The 22,436-nt window shown below is 50.4% G+C and overlaps 13 protein-coding genes across 13 annotated transcripts; 1 reads left to right on the forward strand and 12 right to left on the reverse strand.

Moving 5' to 3' along the window:
- Positions 1-261: 261 nt before the first annotated feature.
- TbgDal_XI15060 (hypothetical protein, unlikely) lies at positions 262-585 on the forward strand (the record flags this gene model as incomplete). The annotated part of the gene is made up of 1 exon (XM_011782349.1): positions 262-585. One exon carries the CDS (start codon positions 262-264, stop codon positions 583-585), a length of 324 nt encoding a protein of 107 aa, XP_011780651.1.
- An 847-nt stretch (positions 586-1,432) lies between these two features.
- TbgDal_XI15070 (paraflagellar rod component, putative) lies at positions 1,433-3,211 on the reverse strand (the record flags this gene model as incomplete). Its single annotated transcript, XM_011782350.1, has 1 exon — positions 1,433-3,211. One exon carries the CDS (start codon positions 3,209-3,211, stop codon positions 1,433-1,435), a length of 1,779 nt encoding a protein of 592 aa, XP_011780652.1.
- A 52-nt stretch (positions 3,212-3,263) lies between these two features.
- Positions 3,264-3,710, reverse strand: TbgDal_XI15080 (hypothetical protein, unlikely; the record flags this gene model as incomplete). The annotated part of the gene is made up of 1 exon (XM_011782351.1): positions 3,264-3,710. The coding sequence occupies one exon, from the start codon at positions 3,708-3,710 to the stop codon at positions 3,264-3,266; it is 447 nt and encodes a 148-aa protein (XP_011780653.1).
- A 498-nt stretch (positions 3,711-4,208) lies between these two features.
- Positions 4,209-4,751, reverse strand: TbgDal_XI15090 (hypothetical protein, conserved; the record flags this gene model as incomplete). The annotated part of the gene is made up of 1 exon (XM_011782352.1): positions 4,209-4,751. The coding sequence occupies one exon, from the start codon at positions 4,749-4,751 to the stop codon at positions 4,209-4,211; it is 543 nt and encodes a 180-aa protein (XP_011780654.1).
- Positions 4,752-6,083: 1,332 nt separating this feature from the next.
- On the reverse strand, positions 6,084-8,933 carry TbgDal_XI15100 (hypothetical protein, conserved; the record flags this gene model as incomplete). Its single annotated transcript, XM_011782353.1, has 1 exon — positions 6,084-8,933. The coding sequence occupies one exon, from the start codon at positions 8,931-8,933 to the stop codon at positions 6,084-6,086; it is 2,850 nt and encodes a 949-aa protein (XP_011780655.1).
- A 567-nt stretch (positions 8,934-9,500) lies between these two features.
- On the reverse strand, positions 9,501-10,166 carry TbgDal_XI15110 (hypothetical protein, conserved; the record flags this gene model as incomplete). The annotated part of the gene is made up of 1 exon (XM_011782354.1): positions 9,501-10,166. The coding sequence occupies one exon, from the start codon at positions 10,164-10,166 to the stop codon at positions 9,501-9,503; it is 666 nt and encodes a 221-aa protein (XP_011780656.1).
- Positions 10,167-10,471: 305 nt separating this feature from the next.
- On the reverse strand, positions 10,472-11,986 carry TbgDal_XI15120 (hypothetical protein, conserved; the record flags this gene model as incomplete). The annotated part of the gene is made up of 1 exon (XM_011782355.1): positions 10,472-11,986. The coding sequence occupies one exon, from the start codon at positions 11,984-11,986 to the stop codon at positions 10,472-10,474; it is 1,515 nt and encodes a 504-aa protein (XP_011780657.1).
- A 1,165-nt stretch (positions 11,987-13,151) lies between these two features.
- Positions 13,152-15,074, reverse strand: TbgDal_XI15130 (hypothetical protein, conserved; the record flags this gene model as incomplete). Its single annotated transcript, XM_011782356.1, has 1 exon — positions 13,152-15,074. The coding sequence occupies one exon, from the start codon at positions 15,072-15,074 to the stop codon at positions 13,152-13,154; it is 1,923 nt and encodes a 640-aa protein (XP_011780658.1).
- Positions 15,075-15,411: 337 nt separating this feature from the next.
- On the reverse strand, positions 15,412-17,217 carry TbgDal_XI15140 (hypothetical protein, conserved; the record flags this gene model as incomplete). The annotated part of the gene is made up of 1 exon (XM_011782357.1): positions 15,412-17,217. One exon carries the CDS (start codon positions 17,215-17,217, stop codon positions 15,412-15,414), a length of 1,806 nt encoding a protein of 601 aa, XP_011780659.1.
- A 666-nt stretch (positions 17,218-17,883) lies between these two features.
- TbgDal_XI15150 (hypothetical protein, conserved) lies at positions 17,884-18,276 on the reverse strand (the record flags this gene model as incomplete). The annotated part of the gene is made up of 1 exon (XM_011782358.1): positions 17,884-18,276. One exon carries the CDS (start codon positions 18,274-18,276, stop codon positions 17,884-17,886), a length of 393 nt encoding a protein of 130 aa, XP_011780660.1.
- A 444-nt stretch (positions 18,277-18,720) lies between these two features.
- Positions 18,721-19,470, reverse strand: TbgDal_XI15160 (ubiquinone biosynthesis protein-like protein,putative; the record flags this gene model as incomplete). The annotated part of the gene is made up of 1 exon (XM_011782359.1): positions 18,721-19,470. The coding sequence occupies one exon, from the start codon at positions 19,468-19,470 to the stop codon at positions 18,721-18,723; it is 750 nt and encodes a 249-aa protein (XP_011780661.1).
- A 918-nt stretch (positions 19,471-20,388) lies between these two features.
- On the reverse strand, positions 20,389-20,790 carry TbgDal_XI15170 (hypothetical protein, conserved; the record flags this gene model as incomplete). The annotated part of the gene is made up of 1 exon (XM_011782360.1): positions 20,389-20,790. One exon carries the CDS (start codon positions 20,788-20,790, stop codon positions 20,389-20,391), a length of 402 nt encoding a protein of 133 aa, XP_011780662.1.
- A 360-nt stretch (positions 20,791-21,150) lies between these two features.
- On the reverse strand, positions 21,151-22,248 carry TbgDal_XI15180 (hypothetical protein, conserved; the record flags this gene model as incomplete). Its single annotated transcript, XM_011782361.1, has 1 exon — positions 21,151-22,248. One exon carries the CDS (start codon positions 22,246-22,248, stop codon positions 21,151-21,153), a length of 1,098 nt encoding a protein of 365 aa, XP_011780663.1.
- Positions 22,249-22,436: the final 188 nt, after the last annotated feature.

A 22,436-nucleotide genomic window follows, 5' to 3' on the forward strand; every position in this document is an offset into this window, starting at 1 on the left:
TAGCTCCTCGTGAATGAATTCATACAAAGAAAAACACCTTTGTTTTTCATTTCCGTTTTGGTGAGGCGTCTTCTCTACACCTGACCTTGGCCCCGGAACGCGCACACATTCTAGTAAGTGAAAATTGTTCTTGAGTGAAAATTCCTCGCATCTGTGGTCGCACAACAGATGGCGGCCTCCTTCCTCCTTTTCCCCATTCTTTATCTTTATATACATTTCGGTGGAAGATCAGATATCTCTTCGCACTACGAGCTTTGATTGATGCGGCTTAGGGACGAGAAGCGAAGGAAGAAGGCGGCGACTGCGAAGGTAGCGATAACTGCGTCAGACCGCCACCCCTTCCTTTTTTTCTTCCTTCTTCCCTTGCATTCCGGTGGTTGTTGGGTGGGAAGGGGCGAATTGAAGAAAATTGTACAAAGTGAGAAGGAACCGCGGGGTGCTACACCGTTTCCCTTTTTTGCTCTACTGCTTCGCCCTGGGCGTGTTTTCGCTGTGCGCGAATGCGAAGCGAGGAATGAGACGGCCCGGGCGTCCTTCGGCGGGATAGGTGAGAGAGTAATGAACCAGAAGCGCCAACAAGCGTAATAGTACTCAAACCAGCAACAATATCGACAATAAGGGAATGATGACGCAAACGATAAGTGTGTGTAGACAAATGTTTGCTGTATATCGCGTAGTATCGCTGGTGACGTGTCAAACCACCTCCTGCCCGCTTCCCTCTTCAACCCCTGTGGTACCCGTCCTAACCTTCTTTCTTTTCTTTCGTTATTCCCCGTCTCCCCCGTCTTTGCAACGAAACCCTGGAAGAAGGTGAGAACCAACCACCAAATCAACCAAGAAAAAAAAACTCAATAATACATTGAACACCATCTAATAGAAAAGTAAAACCTCCCTACGGGTAGTGGTGATGGTGATATGAAACAGGCGAAAGGCGCACCGACTAGGGGACAAACACACATCACGCCAGAACAAAAACCTGCAAAGAAGTGTGCGTATGGACGTATGTTTGATCATCTGCCTATATACATGTAATTATTGCACACACGCAAACACACACACACACACACACACATACACGGGCTTTACCGGACAACCCGCACCGTCACGGCTGTGTGGTGGTTCGTGCGCATGTATGTGTGTATATGTGTGTGTGTTTGTTTCGCCCCACCTCTCGCTTCTGACTGTCTTTTACTGCTCTCTTGTTACATTTATTCGACATCATGACTTTTACCATCATCAACTTGCTACACTGCATAAAAGCGTCTCTAACATTGTTTTTTCGCTGCTTTTCCACTTGGTTGCAGTGGCAGTAACGGAAAAGAGGGAAAAGGTTGATGAGGAGGGGAAAACTTCGCAGAAAGCGAAGGTCTCTGCACCGAAGAGGTACGAAATGTTATTCATCCCATAATCTATTCTCTTTCCCCTTTGCCCTCTACGCACGACCGACGGGGATGTCGCGAATCGCCAACTCGACGGCGGTTTCTTCCCCCTCCACTGCCCTGCGCATGCGCTCAAGGACACTCTTCTTCTCCAGCACCTTGCGTTCCTCGTCTTCCACATACTGCATAGAGCGGTTAACGAACCGGTCACGCTCTTCAACGGATTTGACACCGTGTACCTGCAGCGGGTGTACGAACGGTGTTGCCGCTCGCTCGTACTTCTCCAAGATGGCTTTTTCGACACTGAGGAACAGCTGCTCACCAGCGTCTTGTGTTGCATTGAGGGCATTAATGACGCCTGTCACTCCCTTCATCTGCTCTATGAGCTCCTCCAGCTCGGCGCGGTAATTATTCATGTTGGGGTCAAGGCTTTCCATCGAAGAGTTGCGGTTATGCTCGACAAGTCGTGACTGCCGCGACAGCGTGTCGTGGCGATGCATTTTCTTAACCGTCAGCTCGCCACAACATTCCACGAACGGATCGTAAGCCTCCATGAAGCCTTCCGCCTCTGTATCGTTAACTTCGTTCCTCGCGTCGCGCAGTTTCTGCCACGGCAGCCGCTTAACCATCTCACCAACGTACGACTTGATCCCGGGCACAACCGACAATACCCGCTCGCAGTACTCGAGACATTTGAGAAGCCGCTGCTTCTGCTGAGTCCCCATATTGGCGAACTCGTTGTACGTCGTTATACGCCTCTCCTCTTCTTTCTTTGCCTTGATTTGTTCATCAACAATTTCCCTCTGTTTGGCTGTCAGTTGCACCAGCTCTGCAGCCTTCCGCTGTATTTCTTCTACCAACTTTTGCTTGGCCGAGATAACGGCGTAGAGGTTATCCTTCATTTCCCTTTCCTTCACCTTATATTCCTCCAAGCACTTTTCGTGTGTGGCGCCCTCTTGGAGAAGTTTGTCGGAGCATTTTTTTATGTCTTCCTGAATGACGTCTCGCTGGTTACTGTGGTAGTCTGTGAATTGTTGCAGGGCCTCGAGTGAGTCCCTCTCCAGCGCCTGAAGTTCGGCGATGAATCCCTTCTCCTGATTTTCCAAGTTTTGGGACAAGAATGCCTTCAGACGTTGCGCGCAAACTTCCACAAGTTCGTACCGTGCGGCGATAAGCTGTCTGTGTGTTCGCTCCACTTCAAGGACATCGCCGCCGACAACAGCGCGCTTGTGCGCCTCAATGGCATCCTGTACCTTCTTTTTGGCTGCATCAAGCGGGGGGTCGAACTCAGCGAGCTCCTCCCGCATCTTCCCGAGGAGATCTACGAACTGAATTTCGTACAGAGCACCGCAAAGCTCGGAGAGGTCACGGATAATATCCCGCGGCTGATGTGGCTTGAGGATGTTGAGGTTCTCGCGAAGTAGCAGGAAGCGACCGCGGGGGAATTCCACGGTCGAGTCACGGAGTGTACTCAAGATGCTTTCCACGGCAACCACGTCCAGCGGCTGTCGCGATAAAAGCTCGGCAATCTTTTCCCTCGTCACCTCTTGTTCGCAGAACCTCATCACCTTTTCCTCGGTCCATCCACACGGTGCTTCGTGCTTGTAACGCTCACACATTTCAGAAGCGGCGCTGCGGAGGTCAAACCCCCGTGAGGAGAGGGGAAGGAGACGGCTATCAACATACCCAGAGTAGTTTTCTGCTGTTGCAATGGCAGTTTCGGCGAGCTCAATGAGTGCAGCGACGGCTCGGTGGTTTTCCTCCTCCTGAACGAGCCTCCTCGGATATTCAGGCGGCAAGAGGTTAAAACTGTTAAGTTGCACCTCGATCATGTTTGTATCTTTGTTCTTCGGTTCCTTTTGCCTTTCAACAACTACTCAACTATTACTGAAAATTGTATTCCTCTTTATTTTTTAGACTGCACGAAAGTACCCTGAGGCAAATCGGGTAACGAAAGAATTCAAGATGTAGGCAAAAGAAAGGGTGAAAGGATGAAACTCGCAACACAATGTGTGAGACGTAGACCCAGGATGGTCGCGACACGTAAGCGCTGGTAGGACAGTACATATCCGCTTGCGTGTGGGCACTGCATTCCTTAACCCACAGCATCCAGTTCACACACGTAATGGAGACGGGAGCCACCCTGCTTGATACGACGCAGCACACATATAAAAATAAATAAGTATATACGGAAAATGCCCCATTCCCAAGCTTCCAACACAAACCGCCGCGGCGCCGCGGCGGCCTGCTGAGGCCTAATTCAAATGAAAGCATTCGCCTCAAGTCCGTCCGGACCTTAAGCGAGTGATTGACTGTGTGAGACTCAACCATGCACCAACTTGTGAGGACACGCGTGGTGAAGGAGGGGCACTGACTAACTGGGGTCTCACATTTCTTGTTTGATATGCGTGTATAAGACCCATTTGGTTGCGTTAATTATCCTCTTGAACCGCAACAAGGGGACTCAAAACCATCCCTTGAAGCGCTGGTGATATAAAAAGTTGGCGTAAACGTAAGATGTGTGTTTGGTATAGATGCCAAACAGAACTTCTGACTATCATAAATTACACATCGTGGCACACTGACACAACCTTCAGCTGTCACTCACCTGCAAGGGCCACCGCGGACACCTACTGCAAAACAAGCGAGCGCATCAAGTGAAAAATCATAAATTACATAACTAAGAGGAAAGTGTGCGTGGAAAAGAACTAATCTCGCCGGAGTCACGATTCCCACCCGGTTAACTTCGTTAAAAAAAAACTAAAGTCGATAAAAAGCATTGTGAACGTAACCACAACCACCATTAGCGGCTGCATCTTTTCCCATATTTTAGGCTGCCAGGATTCCCTCTTTCCCCATAGCTAATCTGCCCTCTGCGAGCGCCGCCATGCACTGGTCAAAGGCGCTCTTCATGCAGTTTTCCTCTTCCATCCTTCCCTCACGCGCAGTGATCAGAACTTTCACGTCTCGTGGGAGTTGTGCTGCCGTCACACCCATCATGGTCAAGCCAAGCACTGGGATGGGAGTAAACACACGACAGAAGACTTTGTTGGACGTCATACCACTTACAAATGAATGTGCAGGATTGGCGTGACGGTACCCGCGCACTGTGAGCCACACACCTACGCAAAGCCAACAGCATTGCGTGGCGACTGTCCACGAAGCTATTTGACAGGCTGTGTGAAGTGCGTGGCGCCCTTCCCTATGCATCGCGTACAAGCGTGTAGCTTCTTCCATTCGACGAATGTATTCCGTCGGAATGCGACTGCGCTCCACTGCTGTAGTTTCCGTGAAAAATGGTGTGTCCGGTGGGTTTCTTGGGTCCCATTCTACGCTGTTTGGCGTACCTTGGACTACCTTTGACGGGTTCATATTCTTATATATGATTACCACGACCTCCACTGGCTTGCACACTACAACTTCACGAAGCAGAGAAGAAAAGTTTTTCTAGCTTGATACAGTGCAGCACAAGGCGAGTACAGATGTTGTTCCTACCTGGGAGAACAACACAACATTACCAGAATGCAGAGGTAGTGTGGTCAACACCACCTACTTGGCAGCCACCCCGCCATTAACGTCGTATTTTTCTCTCTTGTCACTCGCTGTTAGGTCCCACAATAGGGACCGAGTTATGGGAGAACCATTCATGCTATTACCCGATGTGAAGAAGCCATCATCGTTTTTTTTTTGTGTAGCGGGAAGTGCAGCACAAGCCACCCTTTCCCTCCCCCCTTGTTCCATCATTTCCCTCCTCGCCTTCCTAATACTTCTCCCATTGCTCGCTTGATCGCTCGTGAAGGACGCGCTGAGCAGGCAGCAACATGGAAGGTTGTGGCAATTTTTTTTTTTAAAAAAACAAGAAAACGAACAAAATAGTTAACCGGTGTAAGTGGGCACTCCGCTCATTCCGGTACCATCTTCTTTCAGTTACAAACCCCTGTGCAAGCGCACTCACATTCACCCTCACCATCTCTACTTTTTCCTTTTTTTTTTCTTTTGCGGCATTTGCACCTTCCACATTTACGTATTCCACGCGTGCAGTAAAGAGAAGCATGTGCATCGCAAGTTTCTTATATTACACGATTCTCTTTCCTACTCCATTGCGCGGTCTTATTTCATTATCTCCGTCCTTCCCCACATCCTCCGCGGCCACGAGTGTAACTAGCTTTCACAGGTGTGTGAGCATAAGATAAAGCTGCACTTATATCAAGAACTCGTTTTCCATACATCTGAACCACATTTGGAAGGATACACACGGAGAGACGAAAGCGCAACGTTGAACCATCACACAAGCTTCAAAGCGGGGGCTCCATACCGCCGATACGCAAGACAAAATTGTTGACGGTGAAGTGAAATAACATAGGGAATAATAATCCTAACAGAGGAAGTGCTACTGCACATATACAGACGAACAAATAAGCAAGCAAAACGCAGCATAACACCCGTGGAAGAAAAGAGAGAATAGGAACAACCAGCAAAGTAATAACTTAGTTTTACCGGCGGACAGAGTCTCTCTTTTCCCTATCCCTCGTTCTACACTTCCAAAAGGGGGATCACAGGTTAGCCCGCAGCTAGCTTTTCAGGTTGCCTAACTCACCTTTTACTTTTCGTTTTGTTTTCGTTTTCACCACCACTGTCAGTTTTACTCCTTCACTTCCATTTCCACCAAACGCCTTATGCGTGTATGGGCACACGCCATCGTTTCTATTGTTCAGGTTTGCCGGTATGACGGTACTTTTTCCGTGCAGCACGATCATCTTCCAAACTCTGCAGCATGCAAGATGCAATTCTGTCTGCGTGTATGCCAGAGTCCACGAGGTTCAACATGTTGGCTACAGTGCGAACAAACCCATTTTTTAAAGGTTTGTGCCCACTTACCGAATGCTGGATGTAGTACGTTGCTGTATTCAGCGTGCTTAGGATATGGGTTTGGTTGACAACAACTAATTGTGGAGGATGCAGTGATGCCGTGTGTTGTAGAAGTGGGTGCAGCCGCTCATAGAGCGCTGTCCGTTTGGCAACATCGACTTGTGCAGCAATTGGTTGTATAAGTTTCTCTACCGTGAATAATGTGGTGTAGTGATCGGAGATGTCGTACTCCAGTAGCTTGACCGATGAGGGAAGAACACCCTTCTTCTGACAATTGCCCAGAAGGCGCAGTGCTTTGTAATGATTCGCCGTTGCAGCACACGAACTATCGTGAATAAGAAGAAGGAATACACTCTCCTCTTTTGCTGCCTCACAACGGTTGTCTTCCACTTTCTGGTTGTAAGCTATCAGCGGCACGCTTTCCCCCTCAGGGATCCACAAATACGATGGTGCAACACCTTTCACAGCACTAACCAAGATGTTTCGGTAGGTCGCGCGCGCATCAGCGTTTGTTGCCTTGCTTATGCTATCGCGCAATCCTCTCAGCGCCTTGTACATTACCGATGGGGAGGGGGCACGAGGGGCGGGCATACAGTGCTTTGGTGATCCAACAGACCCTCCTACATCACTATGGAAAAGTTGTCCCCACCCTCCCTTGGGTCCTTGCAGTTCACCATAGCCCATGTCCACCCCTCGCACATCACCATCAGAATTAAAAACGTACACTTCACAGTTAGTTACCGACATCTTTTCATCGAAGTCACGCCAGATGACCGTGCGTAGCTCTTTAGACAATTCTTCCGCCTCCTCAAAAGCCGCTGAAGCGAACTGGACATTCGTGTCACGGCGAGCCGTACCTGCTGCTCGCCGGGCCGCCCGCTCACACTCGGTGGCCCTCTCGGAATCTGTGGGTGGCAATACGACCAGTACTAAGAATCGATTATTTCCCCGGTCCTCCAATGATTCCTTTGATGCTCCGTGGGCACTCGTCAGCCCTTGACGTTGCCGTAACCGTCTCTTTAGAGCGAGGTACGACGTGCGGAAATGTCGCTCGTACACATGCTGCATGTTTAAGCCACTCACGGGCACCAAATACGCCTTTTCCGACATCATATCCTCTGCGTAATCCACGAGACGCGTCCCGACGGTGTTAACCCATGCCGAGAAGTTTGTCTTCCCACTCGGTGCGGGAAAACGCAGGGCAACTCCCGTAAAGTGATCAAGTGGAAAAGCCTTACTTTCACCCTTGGGCACCATTCTATCCAAAAGCAGGAGCCTTGCGTCGTCCGAAAGCGGAAATGCATGAAGTTGAGTTATGAAGTCGGCCGTCACACCGGTTTGGGGGTCGTCAACCAAGAACTTTAAGCTCTCCAGCTTCAGTTCCTTTGTCTCGATGATATTCAGTGCTTTCCAGTTGATCGAGTGCGCCTCCTCCATCATTTCCTCTTGTACGAAGAAGGTGGGGATCTTTGTCCGAAGCTTGAAGTGGATGTCGTCATTTTCGAGGAGAATCTCGCGCATCGGAGAGGTACCACTCCCCTCATTGTAGCCTGAACCCTTGCACAGAATGAGGAGGAGTCGGTCATACTTCCCCAGTACAGCGTCTATTTCCTCTTTCTTCGTCAGTTGCAAATGTGATGATGTATGTGCATGAACGAAGTTGATCAAGCCCTTCTCTGTTAAGGGTCCATCGTACCTGTGGACGCTTTTTTTTCCACCTGAACAGAAGAAAAGGCTGGGAGAGTGGAGCGTCATTTTCAGTGTCTCGCTGCCGAAAAAGTGATATTCCCCGAAATCTGCCTTTCTGATAGCAGCTATGACCTGCACGGGCCCCTCTGATTTCGCTGTTGGCCATAAAAATAGATGATTACGCCCCTCCCTTCCTGTCCCACCACCGGTAGACAAGGTGGCGAAGGCGTTAACGCGTGCAGTTACAACATTTGGTGCTTGGTTTTCGGATACCTTTGATAATATGCTGTTAAGAAGAACGTGCCAGCTCCCTTGTGGGGCTTCCTTGTAGGGGTTCATTGCTTCCGATAGTCGTTGCAAAAGTGCGATGTATTTATCCGTAGCCTCATCCCAATCACTAAATACAAGCAACAGCATTTCGCTAAAGAGGTGGTTCTCTACCGCCTCCGCGAAGGCGTTTTGGTCCAAATCGATAATTCCATCGTAGTAGGCAATATGGGCATCCTTGCGTCTGGAATCTTGTTTATAGTAAGGCATAAGTTGCAATGGCCCTTCTACTTGTGGACCACTCTTCGCAGAATCGCTGTTATACACACGCGTGAGGAACCCACTCACCAGCTGTTTTTCGGACACACCCACATCCACAAGCGTTCTGCTCGTTACAGCACGCAGTCCGCTTCGACCTGCTTCAGCTAATGCAGCCTTCTGCACTTCAAGGATGTAGTCCCTTTCTTGCGGCCCCACAACCCTCGTCGAATACTCCGTTATTTTAGGCCCTAATTCATCAGGTTTCCATTCCCTTGAAGGAGCGACAGATCCGGGCGTGGAAGGCGGGGTAGCTGCGCTACTCGCGGAGTTCTTCGATGTTGACACGTCGGCATACAGCATAAATAAAATACTTAGTATGTACAGCGCAAAGGCAACGACCACCACCTGAAATAACAGCCGTTTGCGCCTCCGCAGCGAAGCAAGCCTTGTAACAAACCCAGAGCCCATTGGTGCTCTTCCACTTGCACTTTAAAACCCAGTATATATATATATATATATGTGTGTGTGTTAATTTTGCACCTTCTGGTCTCTTATGGCAACCGACTGCACCGCTAGCTTTCTCACGGCTTCTTTCAGTTTCGGCGTTGTCGCTGAGCGCTTCCAACGCTACTCGCGACCAACAAAATACACTCTTGCTGTTGCTTGCAACGATAATGGGGGATATCTAAAGTTACAAAAGAGGTAAAATTGCGGAAATAACGGCAACATGTTGGCAGTAGGGTGCGCCCTCGAAGGTTTTCAGTTGTGAATGCGTGGGCATCCTGGGCAATACTGCAAAACCAACACAACAACAGAGAGGGCACGGCGGCGTTGCAACTGATGTCCGACCACAAAATACTAATACACACGAGGCCACATTTACGCCCCAAACAGACACTGACAACCTTGTGTTATAGCAGCCAAACCGCGATTTTGGCACCACACGCACACCACACATCACACAGCGCAACAATTGTGCCACAAAGGAAAAAAACTATTTTAAATACGCAGAGGTTGTGCTGGGAAACCCCTGCTCTATGTAGAGTGCGCTTCGCCATTTTGCCCACGATCCGCGCCACTGCCATCCAAGGGAGTAAACATCCAGTCTCCACCACTTGGCCGGGGTCGCTTACGTCCCTGGGGATTAGCGGTGCGAGTTGGTGAGGTGGGGCGCTCACCACTACTCCTGTTACCCAAAAAAGTGCTGTAGCGGGCCAACAACTTACTCTCAACATCGGGAACTACACTTGAACGCATCGAAGTCACTTCCTTCCCAGTAGCTGTCATCCGCGGGGAAAGCAAAACAGTACTTATTCGTGTTTCCTCACTTGCCCCAAGCTCCGCCTGCACGGTTAACATAATGTTCTGCAGAGCAGTATTTTCCTCCCGAAGCGCAGCGACATCATCGTGGAGTCCCCGTAACGCGACCTTGAAGAAGTTGCCTTGCCTTCGTTCTCGTTCATTTGCTTCTTCCGCTACCAACTGTTGACGCACGGCCTCCTCCGCCGCCTGTACGCACTGCTTCTGCAAGTGTTCGGCACCATGACGCTTTTCTCGGAGGAAAGTAATTTCAGCAAGCATAGCCTCATTCTCGGCTATGAGTTCATGCACAAAAGGGTCCTTAAGTGTTGACAATGAGAATCCCGTCGATTTCTGCACCGAGGCCTCTCCTTCCAGACCTTCACCATCTTCTTCACTCATCCAAAGGTGGAATGAAAGGACACTCGGTTTTATTTCTCCCTTACCCTCTTTTTGCCCCCGTCCCCCCGTCGCCACCCAACCACTATGCAATGAGGAAGGAGAGCCTCCTTTATGTTAAAGGGGAACATCAGAGTAAACAACAAAGGAAGAGCAACCGAGCGTGCACAGTCCAATATGCTGTGGGAAAAACCGATGAACAGGCTACACCGACGCGATGTCGTACAGAAGAATTGGTAAAAAATAACAATAATAATGCGGGAATGTAAAGAAAAGGGAAGCGTCTGTTGATAGTGGGGGTTCGTTGCCTACTGTGTGAAGATACTAAACACCTCCTCCACGCTGTTCGCCCGACGGAACGTGCGCTCCCTCCCGACCTTCATGTAAACAGTGCCGTTGTCAATGTACACAAAAACGCATGGACTCCCGCTACCAGAGGCGGGGGCCACCCCCGCGTCGCAAATGCGAAACACTTTGTGCCCATGACCTGACCGTGCGGCTGTCTCCTCGAAAAGTAGTAATCTGTCTTCCGTTACAGCAGAGAGAATGGCAGTTGTGATTTTCCCCCTTGACTGTTGCAGCATGGCATTATATCGCTTCTGCTGTGAGGTGGCACTACCGCAGCCACTTAAAACACCAAGCTCAGCGTGGCCAAGAGACTCAACCACAATCAAGGCACGGTAGCTGGCGGTGCACCACACATGCGAAAGCGTGCGGAGCTCATTTGCCGGTACCACAGGGGATGCATCTCTTCCAGTGCTCACCCACATCTGCACAAGTGCCCGAAACGGTCCCGCAAAGGCGCTGCAGAACACCTCAGTCATGCCTGCGCGGGGTGCTGCAGCAGCGGAAAAGGCACGCTCAACGGAGACAAGCAGTGCATCAAATAGTTGCTTCATGAAGCATACACCCTTCTGGATTTCTCCCACTAACGTCGCACCTTGCTCCACACACGCCCCGACGAGCACGGCGTGTCGTACAAGTGTGCTACATGCACGGCTGAATTCTACAGCGCTTTCCCTTAAATAAACCTGTAGCAGTCCCGTGGCGATATTTTCTATTGGAGCAACGACATTCATTGCCGCAAGCGGATGGGCCGCATTAAGCGCTACGTATGGAATAAGTCCTGGAAACAGCAGCAACGAGTAGAGCGGCGCAATAGCATGCTCCCTCCCAGCATTTACCGACATTGGCAACCTACACATCACTCGGATCACCTCCGCGTCAAATTGGTCAACAAACTCCTCAGGCATCCCTTCCCTCACCTTACGCAGCAGCAGGAGCAACGGATCTACTTCCCGGCGCAGTTGCTCCCGAAGGGGAAACGTTGATGCGTTCTCGGCTACGCCACATAGAGTTGTGCGGATTTCCTCCGCTTTAGCCATCCCATGAACCCAATCAGCAAAAAGGGCTGCACGAAGTAACAAAAGAGTGAGCGCTGCGCCACTCGACCACAACTCCTCCACTCCCCCGTTCCACACCCTACGGACTCCCACCAAACCTTCAACAACGCGACTGAGGAGCGGATATGTTGCTCCGTTCTGTCGCCTTCGCTGCATGGTGCTCGATGGCTGCCTCGACTCCTTCTGAATACGCTGGCAAACATCTCCAGCTGCATCAACGAAGGCAGAGAAATCAGCAAGGCTACGCAGCTCCTGCACGGTGGTTGCAAAACCGGAAGAACCCACCGTCGATGGCGACTGGAGGTGCTGTTGTTGTGGCGGTGGTGGGCCCCGCGACCGCTCGTTTAACAACAATAGAGAGCGCTGAGACACCCGAAGTGCTTCGTTGAAGAGGGCATCAACTTCAGTCCTCGAAAACATTTACAGTACTATAACTTTATTTGATTTTTTCGAAGGAGGTAGTCAAACAAAAATGCAAGAAAAAAAAGTGTGGGTATATTCACAGTTCCCTGGAGAAGATGATTCGAGGGGTAAATCCGACAACCTATTTCAATAATAAACCACTTTTTCTGATAGTAGACATGGGGAGTTATAAGTAACAAAAGGAACAACGTTTGTACCTGCATATATGTATACGTAACACTGTACCTCCACTACTAACAGCCAAGTCATACGACTTACGAAAAAAAAGGTAGGATGCCGGTTCCATTAAAAACCCGAGCACTTTAATACCGAGGGCAAAGGTGCGGCAACAACACCGGGGAAGGGTAAAAACATAAAAAGACACAGAAGAATGAGAGCTGGAGTATACAAACACGACGGCGCACAAAACAAAAACAACAACTTTTTACGCTCGAAAAACAGTTAACGGAAGATGGGAGCAGCCCCACTTATTTCGCTGCGACGCACCATTCACCTAACGAACTTCCCTTCAACTGCACGGGAACACCTCTCTCTGCTTTATTTTCTCATGTACAACACCATTTTTTTCTTTCCGTGCAAATTCTTTTTACACCCTCCCTCCTGTTTCTGTAGCTAGCGTTCCAAGGCGACGCGGGCCCAGGAGGCGGGCCGAGGTCTCCAACTGTCATAACAGTTTGCATATTTACTGCCTCGATTGCTTCCACTTCTCACTTGCACGGAAGATCGTTTATCAGCTTTCCTCCTTTACGATAAAAGGAGTGTATAGACATTAAGGGTTAAAGGGAAGAACAAGCCCATGCCACAAAGGAGCCACGGCACTTGTCCACCTGAACAACAAAGTATAAAAGCTCCCACTGGACCAAATGGTCGAGAATGGGAGATGGGACGAAGAAATTAAAGGACAGTAACAACGTCACAGGGGGCACAATTGAGCCCGTCGCCGAGAGGGCACCACCGACAAAAAAAATCAGTAGAAAACACACTTTCACCCCACGAGACGGCAGCTATTTAAATATTGTTTTCATATCACCACGCTAGCATCCAGGCACGTACACAAAGATTGTCAAAGTTCGCATTACTCACTTTGAACCTCATAGTGTGCTGCCGCTCCTCCTTCATCCACTTGATCACAAAACCTCATGCTTTCCCGTACTGCCTGCCATCACCAAAAACAAACGTACGCAGCGAGTGCAAAGGCTGTTAAGGAAATCCCTGTGCCGATCATCGCCCCGCCCGTTGTTTCGTTGCAAATAAAATAATAATCAGACAGCGTAATGCAAAGCACGCCGGACACCAGTAGGGCCACTGGGTTCATTACTAACAGGGTACACGTCGTGGCCAGTCCAAGCACCTTGAGCGCGTGATTCCGCAGGAAGCATTGGAGTACAAACAAAAACAACCACAACAGGGCCGCAGCGATGTAACATGCGTAAGAGTAGTGTAAAAAGTGATTGTGCTCCTCCAGGTAACGCAGTGGCGTATTCTCAACGTCCGTGACAAGAGGGATATGATGCCGACGCCACGGCACCTGACTTTTGTACCAAATCTCTGAGGCACCCGGAGGGTCTTCCGTCACTATCCGAGGGTACTTAACGCTGCATTGATAACTTATAGAGGATATCCTCCCTGGGCGTCGTAGAGGGTCCAGGTATGAATCATCAAAATAATTCCTGTTACGCTCCTCCACCAAACGAACGTAGACAGGCATCGTCACGGCGATTGTTTGTGGTCTCTTCCCCGTCTCACACCACCTACTGCTGCTATTAGCGTCGAATGGATCGAAGCTAAGCGCATATCTCGTTCCGATGTGCTTGGAGATAACGAGTTGGGTGTGGTTGGAGAATACACTTGAGTTGTATAATTCGTCGAAGTACAACAGCACGAAACACACCTCCTTCTCTCCGGCTCCCGGGGACGCGCAGTGAGGCAAGAAAGTCTTTTCTTCCTTGTCCGTTGTTATTGGCCTCCACCGTACATCAGACAAGGGAGCAGGTAATATGGCAAATGCGGGCTCACGACTCAAATCCACTAATTCACAACCTTTTCCCGGTACCAGCTCCACCACGGGAGCCCCGAGCAATTGTCTGGTACTTTCCACACGCGTCGTGGTCAGTGTGGTGATGGTTCCCAACACACTTCCTGTGAGTAAGAGGAATGCAGCCCACGCCAACAGCCTCATGCTGTTTTGTTTTTCCCCCGGTGTGGAACCAGTGCCCAGAGGAATGATAATGAACACAACTTGCACTATCACCAACCCCAGCAGAATAAGAAATGCTATGCTCCCAAGGACGGCATCACTATAACGTTCAGCAAACCTCACCCCAACATAATATGAAAAGAAAAAATTACCAGCACAGGCCGCCGCACTGAGAAGAGCAATGGCAATACACCAACGTACGTGTTGTGTAGAACTTTTCTCAGTCGCACGTTCGTCAAATTCGGCAGCCTTTTTCCGTTCCCTGAAGTACTCATCTCTCGTCACTATTCTGGGCCTTCCCACCATCTTTTGGAGGTAACGGGGGAGCTGCATTAAGCGTCGCCCCAAATCGAGCCGGTTGTAATACGTCCAATGTGGTGCCAAATTTGCAAAGAAGCGCCAATATCGACACACTTGACCTGCGTTCAGTATTTCACGCATATCTAAGCTAACATAAAGAAATATGACGGACAGTATTTCGTCATTGAAGGGACCAACTTGACTAGGTAGAACGGCGTTCTTTGTCGAGCGGTGCGTTTTATACGAGATGCACGCACGAAACTTCAGAACATCCTTCCGGGTGTTGGTGAAACGGAAGGCAATACTTTCTTCGTCGTCTTGCACCACAATTTCACCCCTCCGTTCGGTGAACTCAGTGCCTCCAACCATTGTCATCTCTTCCGTCATACTACCCCATTCAAAGTTGTAGTTGGGTGAGCAATCACGGTACCGCGCCGCTCGGTTATGTTCCCTGTTAACTGGGGTTCTTTTTGCGTGCTCTGCACCATGATGATTACTACTAGCGGGTGATGTGATATCGTCGGCCCCGCAAAAGTCTGCCGCGTTATCAGGCGAATTTGCACCCTGCGCATGGGTTTGGTGGGTCATAACACCGCTACTACTCGGTCACAGTCCTCCTTCCCTTTTCCTCCTTTACACAAAAGCAACAGAGAAATGAGGCAGAGAAGAAGAGCAGTACACAAACGTGGAATGTGAGGTAATAACCACATGCTCCGAGGCGTTGCAGATTTGTGGCTCCGTGAATATGCACCCGACGGTGGTACTCCTCGTTCACACGTAAGCTACAAAAACAGGCGGCGTGTACCCACCATTGTGTACGCACGTCTTCTGGTTTCCCAAGAAGTCCCTGCCACCACCTGGAGTGTTCTCACTTCCAACTATTATAAAATAATAATATACAGTGATATGGCGGTCCTTCACAACTTTACGCGTTTTGGGGTGGAAAAACCTTTACCCCGCCAAATCGCTCACGCTCAAGCCGCTCCCGTTGCTCTCGCAAGTGCTGGAGGCCCTCGGGTACACCTATAACAAATTCACCGGGGCGTCCGCGACGCCGGACATCAGTGAGCTGCGCAACTCGACGCCTCAGCCCCTTACTCCATAGATGCGATGCCACGTACGCCTTCTCATCTTCAGTGCGTGGGAAACCAAACCGCCAAAGCCACGTCGCTTCCATCCGTGCCTCCTCCCCGTAGTCACTTTGATCTCCGAGGTTACTCTTACCATCGCGCTGCTGCTGTCGCTCCGGACCCTGACCAAACGGTGCGTCTTCTGGGTGATCCACGTCGAGACTACTATCTGCTGCATTGTCCCACTCATGCATCTGGCGAGACTCAATGAGACGCATAGCTGCTGAACCGTCTATTACATCCGCACCTGCACAGCATGACGGCTCGTGGAACAGACAACCACGTTGTCTGAAATCCCCGTAGTTAAGCGTGAGCTCTTCCCCCTTTTTGATCAGCCGCGAAGCTACCACAACAACACCAATGCCAGAGCGGTAGCGGTATGTCACGTTGTGACTGCGGACGGAGTGGTTCAGCATGTCGAGAAAGGGAACCACTGCTACTTTGGGTGGTTGGGCGCGCTGTTGCTGCCGGTGGGGGATAAAGTGCAAATTCACAGCACGGGACCTCATCATAAAGTGCGACCAACGAAGCTGTTCGATAGTTTTGGGGTCCCCACCAGCATCGTCGTCACCGGGCTGGTTAGTGGTGGAGGTTGGCGGGGTTGGCAACAAGTTGTCAGCAAACATACACCTTTGCAGCGGTGTAAGAATGTCAGAGTAGACTGACGTCTCTAGCTGCACCAGCTGCTGTTGCGCCGCTGATAAGGAGCCCCGACTCTTTGCGAGGTTTGCCTCATGTTGTCGCTGAGTTAGTGGGTGCCTCTTACCACGGCAGAACGCCGCGATCAGCGGTTCCGTTGCTACTACCTCTACCTGCGGTTTGCTGACGGCATCAATTCCGCAAGACTCAGCGGCCTGCAGCATCAACTCGACAGTCGCCGCGTCCGTGTCGGCATGCTCCAGCGGCGATGAAATGAGTGCCGTGCGGGTGCCAGTCCGCAAGCGACGCTGGAGTGGCGTAAAGGCAGACGCCCTTTTCTCTTGTAACTGTAAGAGCAATCCCATCGGTGGTACGCGTGGTGGGAGGCTGGAAACCCACTTAGTCAGTGGGTGGTTTACTCCGCCATGCCTGAGGGTGTAGAGCGCAAGTGTGATCAGTAACGAATCACGTGTTGATAAAAGGTGTGGCATCCCACTCACAGTCGCCAGGCGGCGCCTTAGCTCAGCGTAGCTTGTAAAATTTCCACCCGCGGTAGCGTGCTGGAGAACGCTGTCAGCAATTTCGCCATGTAGTATGTGCGACTCTGGTACAACGCAAAGCTGCTCGCCCCTACAAATGGAGCGGCTGGCCACAACGCAACGGAGTGGTGCTCTCAGAACATTGTCCTTCCCCGTCCCCCGCGATTCAATTACTTGCGTCAGAGCATCGCTCAAAATGGAGAGTCCGTTAGACCACTCACCAAGTCCGTGCATTGTCCGACAACATCGCATTTTCACACGACGGCTCAGCGATGCTGGACTCCCGGCAGTGCCTTCGCTATTCTGGTAAAACGGCTCACCCCCAAGTAATTCGGCGAAAACTGGAAAGGAAAAAAAGAAGTGAAAGAAGAGTGCACGAGCAGCGACGAAGAAGGATTGGGTGCCGCCTGCTACAGCGCGCATGATTACTACTCTCGACCTACTTCAGCCACGTTTACCATACTTGTTTTACCTTAACGTATGCCCTGCCCATTCGCGTGTCCCAGTTGCCGTGGACCCCAACGTGCCACGCTAATCACAGAAGTGTTTGTAGGGAAGGGGGGCTGACATTCAGCTGTGAACACGTGGGGAATTTTTGCGTGGGACCCGGCTCTGAACTGTTAATGCGGAGCACACCCTTTCACCAACTTCTTGATTAGCCAGAAACAGTCCCTAACCGTACTTCCTTCCTCCCCACAGAGCCGTGCGCGGAGACATAAAATGTCGAGGTACACATACGAACGTATGGACCTGCAGGAGCTAGTTATGTGTAAGTTGAGCGGTGCTTCCATGAAAAAAAAAAACATATGGGCAAGCACCAGAGGGGCGGAGTTATTTATTATTAACTTCCTCTGCTTAAGGAAACAAAGGCGGGTTTGGGCTCAAGCACAAACCAAAACAACGCACGGAACTTACCCACGGCAACAGAGGAAGTTGGACATAAGAAAGGATACAGCAGTGCGACTTATTTTCCTCTCACGCCGAACAAAGTAAACAAAAGCCGGCACCAACAACGGAGGAAGTCGATGTTCCAAAGAGTCACCAACCAAACGCCATCTCCCCCCTCAATGTTCTTTCGTCTGCAAGATGTTAAACGTGTTCGGTGTCCATGTCATACCCTCCGTAGTCGGCTTCGCGCTGCTTCTCCTTCTTGGAACGACCCGCTCTGCGCTCCTCTTCCCGGGCCTTCTTGTTATTGATGTCAAATTCCTTTTCCATGGCACTCATCTTGTCTTGAAGCTCTTCCACCTTTACACCCAATTTACGCGCCTCTTCCGCCTGCGCCGCTCTCTCTAACTCTTCTTCGGTTCTTTTGATGGCGGCTGACTTGGACTTCTTTTCTGCTTTGATTGCGGCCTCGACGTCCTTCTGCCGCGAGCCGACTTTCAAGCCGGCTTCCGCCCACAGGCCACTCGGCACCTCACCCTTCTCCTGAAGGATCTTCGACAGCTTGGCCAGCGACTCCAAGCGCCCTTCACTCATGACCGTAGTCGTGTTTCCCCTAAAGCCTTTGGTACGAGGTGAGAGAAGTAAAGGTGGAGCGGATAAAAGTACACATAGATGAAAACTGGCACAAAGCAATGTAGTCAGCCACACAAGCTACGCAGGCGAGGAGGTGGGAAAGCGAATCACCCACTTCCCACAGGTGTGGAAACAAAACTATGCTGATGGCTACAATGCTAGCCCCCATAAACCGCGCAACTGAAAACTCTTTTATCAAATACACAGTTGGGCGCGTATCGAAGGAAACAGACAAAGCGGATACAACCGACGACTGCTCAGCCGCCTTTGTTTCCCCTTCACTTTCCATTAGCTCTCTGAGAGGTCCCCTAATACTTTCCAACTTTTTGCAGATACTCCAATTACCCTACCACTCACTTGGAAAAGAACTGTATCAAGGAGACTTCACCCGCGTGTCCAAAAGTTTCATGAATCGTGTAATCCGCCACTTTTCCTTTCCTTTAGAAATGCATCTAGTGGCACGATACCTACGTCATCCACAAGCTGCTCATACGGTTTATCCAAGTACCATTCCCACGGCACGTTAAGTATACATGAAACAAAACGCTTTCCGTGCAACTGACGGGGAGCATTGGCACGTGCCCACTCATTATACATGCCCATGTTAAGGATCTGATCCATCCTGAGCCATGGCATACCACCCAATACCGCCATAAGTCCAACCGGAAGGCCCGTGTGTTGCCACTCGAAGAGTTTCACTGCCAACTCCTCTTCGATTGTCCGCCCTAACCCTACATATGCATGAACAAAGTCGTGTATCTGCCGATACCGAAGCATAACGTATGCGAGCGTTGGGTCGCTAACGTGCAGGATGGGTGCCCTTCCACTCGGTAGAAAATTGTTTCGTTTCATAAATGCTGCGTACCGGTACCCAAATGTTCCCTCTGGTTGTGTCTTAGCAAACTCCAATGTCTCGTCCGTTACCTGCGGTCTCTCTTTTAATATCGAGCGTCCCATTTCGTCCGCCATCATCAGCCGCTGCATGTGATGCAAGGCTGTTAACGCTGTAATCTCAGCAAATGCCGCACTTCCTCTACCATCTTCCGGGTCGACAATGGCACCGAAGCTCGACGTGACAAACGCCGGCAGAGACTTTACGGCGCCGGCTATACCGCCAAGAAACATGACCGCGGACGAAACCACCCTACTCTGCATTAATAACTGGGTACGATACAAACCCTTCCTTCTGCTATGGGCGATTGTGAGTAAAAGGGGTATGGATAATATGTTCAGGTCGTTACGGGGTGGTTCGGAGTAAACCGGGGATGGAAAAAAATTCGGGGAAGAGGGTGAGTGCGGTACGACTAGAAAAGGGTTGGGGATTTAGAAAGTAGCAGAATAAATAACAGTAGTGATAAAAGAAAAAAAAATAGAGCGGGAACGAGCCCCCATGTGTTTCTTTCAAAGCGCAATGTACCATCATTGCCTATTGGCATGCACATAAACGAAGAAAGAAAGCCGCCTCAAGGTATCTGCACTGCTTCTCTTGTCACCATTGGCCTTCGGTGGCCTGGTATTAAGGCAGTGCAACAGACACAAATAAATAAACAAGAATTCTCCGTAAGGCATGGTGGGGCTGCCATCGTCAACAGCCCCACGAATAATCACTCACCGTAATCGATAATTATTGAGCTGTGCGGCAGGATCCGGTTGAATAACCCGCCAACAAAAAAATGTGAGTGCCATGTTGCCGGTGCTTCCGGGCTACGCACAACACAAATTTCCGGCGGCACAGCAACGACAAATTTTCACCTATCTCTCGCCACCCATGTGGCACCGTAGAGTATGTCTCATTTTCACCGCCAGTCCTGGAATCATTGCCCCCCCCCCCGAGATATTTCTACGCGTGGAGTCGTGTGGTTTACCGAGCCTCGAATAACTGAAACAGGAGAACCGCAGCCTTTATGACACTGACTGCCCTTCACCGTATGTGGCTACCACCATATAGATAGGGCCCCACCTGCGGCGAGGTAGAAGTTGTAGAAGGGGATAAGCCCCACCGGCCGCCCTTCTGGAATTTGAGGAATCATGTGACGATTAATTAGGGCTTTAGAAGACGTGTCGTAGCTGTGTTTACGTGGTTCCTTTTTCCCTTTGAAAAGTCATCGTAGTTATAAGCCACTCCCGATCTGAAACGCAGTTGTTTAATTGCATCAACATCCAGCCATCCTCTAGCAGCGTCTCCGCCAGCACCCGCCGGTCGCTGTCGACGCACCGTGTCAGATCCCCTTCCCACCATCGCCGCGGCTCGCCAGCGACACCAGTAGAAGTTGTAGTGCTGCTCTGCGCGAGAAATTGTTCTAACAGGTACCGCATCCGAATCCGTTCGTTTAGTTGGGTAGCGACAGCGTCTGAACATAAAAGGCGGCATTTCACACTGTCTGGCCCTGCTGCATCACCAAACCGTCTGAAATGTTCCCACACCTCCAAGTAGGTAATCTCCTTCACGAACCGCCGCACGGTATTTTTCATCATACCTTTGCGCGTTCGTTGTGTTTATTGTTTCTAACGCTAATGCGGAGACGAGAACACCCCACGGTGTCGAGTAGAACACACGCACAAAGAAAAACAAGACGAAAAGGGGCTAAGGAACAACAACTTTGCGACGACGACGGAGGTCCAAAATAATGAGAACAGCAACACCTTAACCGTTACAATCGTACTAGCATGGAAAGGGGGAGAAGCTCATGTCTTGTATCGTACAATCTGCCTCCTCAGCGATGGCGGAAGGGAAACAAAAAGTGGAAGGGGCTAAAAGAGGGAGGGAGAGGAGCTAGTTGAGAACAAACCCGATCATGAGATTGTGAGGAGGCCTCTGACACCAGTTGGTTAGCGTTAGCGCTGCCGCCGTCTGGACTCGTGCCTTCCGCCTGCATTTCCCCTTTCCCTGCTGCTCCTACCCTTCTTATCGTTATGGTTATTATTTCCCCGCCGCTGGCGGTTAGTGTTCATGTAATGCCCCCCCCGGAATGGTATGGCACCGCCATCGAAGACAATGTTGTCCGGGCTCACGAAGCCACCACTGAACTCGTCGCCGGGACCGCCATAGCCATAAGGATCATTGTCCGTAAAATCATCATCGTCATCTATGCCCATAAAATCAACCTCAGGAGACTCTGCGTAATAGTTGAAACCATAAAACCGTTGTCTCGCACGGGGTAGTGATTTGTTGTCTTCACTCCACCGATTAAACTCCGCTACAACATCAGTTGTTTGCTTTCCTAGCGCGTTGGCAATGAAATCAAAACTTTTGCCGTCTTGGTACATGTTCACCATTGCCTGCACGTCAGCATCGGGCCATGTAGTTGTCTTCTTTCGAGTCTGGCCACCTTTTGCGTGCTGCTGTTTTTCGCCGTGCTTCGCCTTCTTCTGCCCCCTGCTCGCTTCAGTGGTCCGCTGGTGGTGGTGGTGGTGCCTCCAGCTACTGTCGCGCGAAGGGGAGGCCTGTTCAAACGCCTCGTTCTCGGCTTGTCGGTGCATTTCTTCCCACATCATTTCGTAAAATGTTGGATTAATTTCCTCATGCCACGGTTGATACGGCTCGTCATGTGGAGCATAGTATGAGTGCTCACTACTCGCCCTGACTCCGCCGGAGGCGCAATTATTTTTTTGGTGCATACCGCACCCACCTAATTGGTGGAGACGCCGGAGTGTGGCGTACGCGTTGTTAATGTTCACCATACGGGAAGAGGCACCGGTCCCCTCCTCTCCACTGACGTCGGGGTGGTGCTTCTTGGCGAGCTCAACGTATCGGCGCCTGATGTCTTCAAATGTAGACGAAGTGGCGACGCCGAGTGTTGCGTAAGCGCTGCGTACCTCCCCTTCCGTTGGTGCCTGTGTTGCCATGAAACGACGCTGGAGGGATCGAACGCTCCTAAATGCAGCCCAACTGCGCATGATTGGGTACCTCTTCAGAGAATAACCGTTGAACATTGGGAGGCCAGCGTGTGGACGCGTAGAGTGCCCAATAAGAAGAGAGCGTGGAAAAGAATAGTTATGACCACAAGGAGGTCAGCAATAAATACAAGACAAGGGGTACACATATGTACAAAGAGGTGTACAACACAGCTCATAGTACACTGGTAACAATGAAGAAAGGCGATGTGGCTCAACCTGTCTTC

Source organism: Trypanosoma brucei, chromosome 11 (assembly GCF_000210295.1).
Source record: "Trypanosoma brucei gambiense DAL972 chromosome 11, complete sequence".
Lineage (NCBI taxonomy): Eukaryota > Euglenozoa > Kinetoplastea > Trypanosomatida > Trypanosomatidae > Trypanosoma > Trypanosoma brucei.